The sequence below is a fragment of the Octopus bimaculoides genome, chromosome 9 (genome assembly GCF_001194135.2).
Source record: "Octopus bimaculoides isolate UCB-OBI-ISO-001 chromosome 9, ASM119413v2, whole genome shotgun sequence".
Lineage (NCBI taxonomy): Eukaryota > Metazoa > Mollusca > Cephalopoda > Octopoda > Octopodidae > Octopus > Octopus bimaculoides.
The window spans coordinates 75,565,906-75,569,839 of NC_068989.1; the positions used below are offsets into that span (position 1 = coordinate 75,565,906).

At 37.2% G+C, this 3,934-nt stretch overlaps 1 protein-coding gene across 1 annotated transcript in view; it reads right to left on the bottom strand.

Annotated features, from left to right (window-relative positions):
- Positions 1–3,934, bottom strand: part of LOC106869761 (uncharacterized) — a 15,148-nt gene that overhangs the window by 1,076 nt on the left and 10,138 nt on the right. Inside the window, exon 3 of the mRNA XM_014915626.2 lies at positions 4–80. Coding sequence (XP_014771112.1) covers positions 4–80 — 77 coding nt within the window. The remainder of the gene's footprint in view (positions 1–3; positions 81–3,934) is intronic.

The window sequence follows — 3,934 nt, forward strand, 5'->3', positions numbered from 1 at the left end:
TACACAGACAGCAAAGGTGAAAGTAACTGAGCAGAAAAACAGCGCCAGGATCATGCAAGCCAGTTGAGTTCTCTTCAGTTCTGTTTATTTTGTGAATTGTAAAATATATGTGTGTATGCATGCATGTGTGTGCGTGTATATGTGTGTGCGTGTATATGTGTGTGCGTGTGTGTGTGGTGTATGTTGTTTGTTTTCGAGTAAAGTGGGGGAAAAATAAGAAAAAGAGACATAAATAACATAAATCAGAAATTTAATTTCAGTAAATATGTTTAAAATCAAAGCAAAATAAAAACAAGAAAGAAACAAAAACAAAGAAACCTAAAGAAACGTTGGCGCGCGCACGCACACACATGCGCGCGCACACATACTTACACACAAACACAAACACGCACGCGCGTACACACATACCGTTTATCAAATGCTTACCATCAAACTGTTATGAATGGGATTAATGTTAAACTATCCGAGCTTGCAAAATGATTCAATTCATAAGGAAAGAATTAAGGTGAAGTAGACTTAATCCCTCACCTAATTTACCTCCCTACCATCGTTCGGGGCATAGCCCTTGGGTGTCTTAAGCAGAATCCATTCTGTATAACCAGCATTCAGGCCGAAGTTCCACTCTAAAGCTTAACTTCCACCCTTCCAACCCTCCTTTCATGGGGGCTTGAAAAGGGAAGTAGGTGCTGATTCTAATCATCTGCTTTAACCAAATAATAATAATAATAATAATAATAATAATAATAATAATAATAATAATAATCCTTTCTATCGAAGGCATATGGTCTGAAATTTGTCGGGAGGGGACTAGTCGATTGCATCAATTCCAGTACACAACTGGTACTTAATTTATGGACCCCGAAAGGATGAAAGGCAAAGTCGACCTCGGCGGAATTTGAGCTCAAAATGTTGTGGCAGATGAAATACCGCTAAGCATTTCGCTAACGATTCTGCCAGCTCGCCGCCTTACAACAACAACCACAGCAGCAGCAGCAGCAGCAGCAGCAGCAGCAACAACAGCAACAACATCGACAACAACAACAACAATAATAATAATGCAATACGTGGGAGTGGCTCTCATGGCTTCTGATTTTAGCTGATTGGAAGTGTTATCATGTACATTGATTTCTCTTAGTATAAAAGACGGGCTACAACAAATATTCTGCTCAATACCACAGATTTTCTTGTCAGATGTTTGACCATAACCAGTTGAGCATGTCCCTTAGTGGCTGACGATATGTGCATCTGTGATCCCCAGCAGATGTAGTGGGGAGCCTCATAGCCATGTGTTGAGAGGAATTCTTTGGGGTTCGGATAATACACCTCAAGAAACATGGGTGTTTCGTTCAATATCCTTAAACAACCCTTATTCAGAGGGCTTTTGAGTGGGCTGGTCTATTCGACCTGTAGAAAATTGTAACTGGACCCCACCTGCAAGGTCATGCACTGTTTATCTTGATATGAGATCACCGCATCTTGCACATATGGTTGTGATACATGTGCCTGGTGTACGCTTAACAGACGGGTAGTCATGATGGGTATAATGGGTTTCGTATATTTTACCCCAGTGTCACTTTGATGGCATGCACTGCTCTCTCACTCAATAATGATAATGATAATTGCAGTACCAAGCAGTGGCACTTGGGGCTTTTAATCTTAACTGATTGAAGTGTTATCATGTACGTGTGTTGTCTTGGTTTAAAAGATGGGCTACAGCAACTATTCTGTTCAATACCACAGTTTTGCTCATCAGTTGCATGGCCTTTATCAGTTCAGCATGTTCCTTAGTGCTTGACGATATGTGCATCTCTGATCACGAGCAGAAGTAGAGGGGGAATATCATAACCATATGTTGAGAGGAATTCTCTGGGAATTCTGTGGAAACATGGGTGTCTTGTTCATCTTCCTTAAACAACCCTTATTCAAGGAACTTTTGAGTGAGATGAGCTACTCGACGTGAAGGAAATTCTAACTGGGTCCCAACTGCAAGGTCATGTGCTGTTTATCTTGATATGAAATGACTACGTCGCGCAAATATGGTTGTGATGCATGTGCCTGGTGTACTCACATCAGACAGGTAGTCATGATGGGTATATTGGGCTTCGTATATTTGTACCCCAGTGTCATTTTGATGGCATGCGCTGCTTTCTCTCCCTTAATAATAATAATAATAATAATAATAATAATAATATATGCATGATCTAAAACTGTACGCTACGAATGATAAACAGCTGGAAACCTTACTACAGACAGCACACAGATTTACCAAAGAACAAAACATGAAATTTGGCGAAGAAAAATGTGCCAAAGCAACCCTGAAAAGAGGAAAACTACTTAAAAGTAGCAAAATCACATGTTATAAGAGAATTAGACGAACGCCAGACATACAAATACTTAGGAATCAATGAATTAGATACAACACACACAAATGAAATAAAAAATAATACTATAGACGAGTTAGATTAATACTGAAAGCAGAGCTCAATGCGAAAAACAAGATAATAAGTATCAACACCTTAGCTGTCCTAGTTATAAGTTACAGCTACAATATCCTTAACTGGACACTAAATGAACTAAACAAAATAGACAGGAAAACAAGAAAAATAATGACAGGATTGAAGATGCACCACTCAAAATCTGACATAGAAAAGTTATATATACAATGTATGGAAGGTGGTAGAGGCCTTATACAGCTAGAAAACTATTACAAAATAGCCACCATAGGACTACAAAAATACCTACTTCAGAAGCAAGGAAAACTAATTCAAATAACCACAAAACACGAACAAAACAAAAAACTGTTTTCAGTCTTTAAGGAAGCTGACAAATATAAAAAAGGAGTCGTAATACTTAACGACTATGAAGAAAAACAAGGAGCAACAAAAGCTGTAAAACAAAGACCTGGAAATAGAGGTAACTCGAATGTGGAGTCTAAAAACAGAAACAATTCCTATCATTGTTGGCGCGTTAGGTATGATAAAAAAATATTCAGACAAATACATAACAAATACATAACATTTTATGAAGTTAGACATTTAATTAAAGATGGAAATAATTACAGTCTGGAGGAAAACAATGGAATGTGCTTTTCTTGTTCTTCATGAAACGTAAGTTGATTAGGAATGAAGAGAAAAGAAAGTTCGTAGTGTTTACATATGGGAAAATAACTGTATAATTGAAATGTATATTGTTGAGAAACATTGATTAAAAAGAGTGTGTGCATATGTGGTGGAGATTTCGGATTTGCAATCTGGGATTTTTGGGATACCTGAAAAAGGGCTATTCCCTGTGTTAATAAAGGGGCACGAAAATTTGCTAGTGTCGGTATCTTTCCGAACAGGGTCGACTGAAAAGATATGATTGACAATAGAAAGAATGACGACTGATGAATCAACAACACAACTGTCAAATTCATAACAGAAAGTCTAACAACACTGATGTCGAAGGGATTTCTGCAAGTCACAAGAAAAGTCAAAGTATTGGGACACGAAAAATAAATTTGGAAATTTAAACCAGATAACCATCCTTCGTTTCTCTTTGATGTAAGTACACTTGAACATTCTAGTATAGTCTAATAATAATATTCATTGGAAGTAGTGTGTGTGTATGTGTGTGTGTGTGTGTGTGTGTGAATAACTTCAGTATAAATCATAAATGTAAAATGAAATTAATGCTTTGACCTCAAAAAAAAAAAAAGAATATTAACCGACATTTTAATGTGAGATATGTATATATACGTATATTGATTTAGCACAAAGGCCAACGATTTTGAAAAGAGGAGTGGCGGGGTATCAGTCGATCTCAGTACACGACTGAAATTTTATTCCCCCGACTCAAAGTTAATCGGAAAGGAGTTGAACTCAGAATATAAAGAGCCGAAATAAATGCTGCAAAGCAATTTTTTTTCTTATATGCTTTTTCTGATGCTTTAACG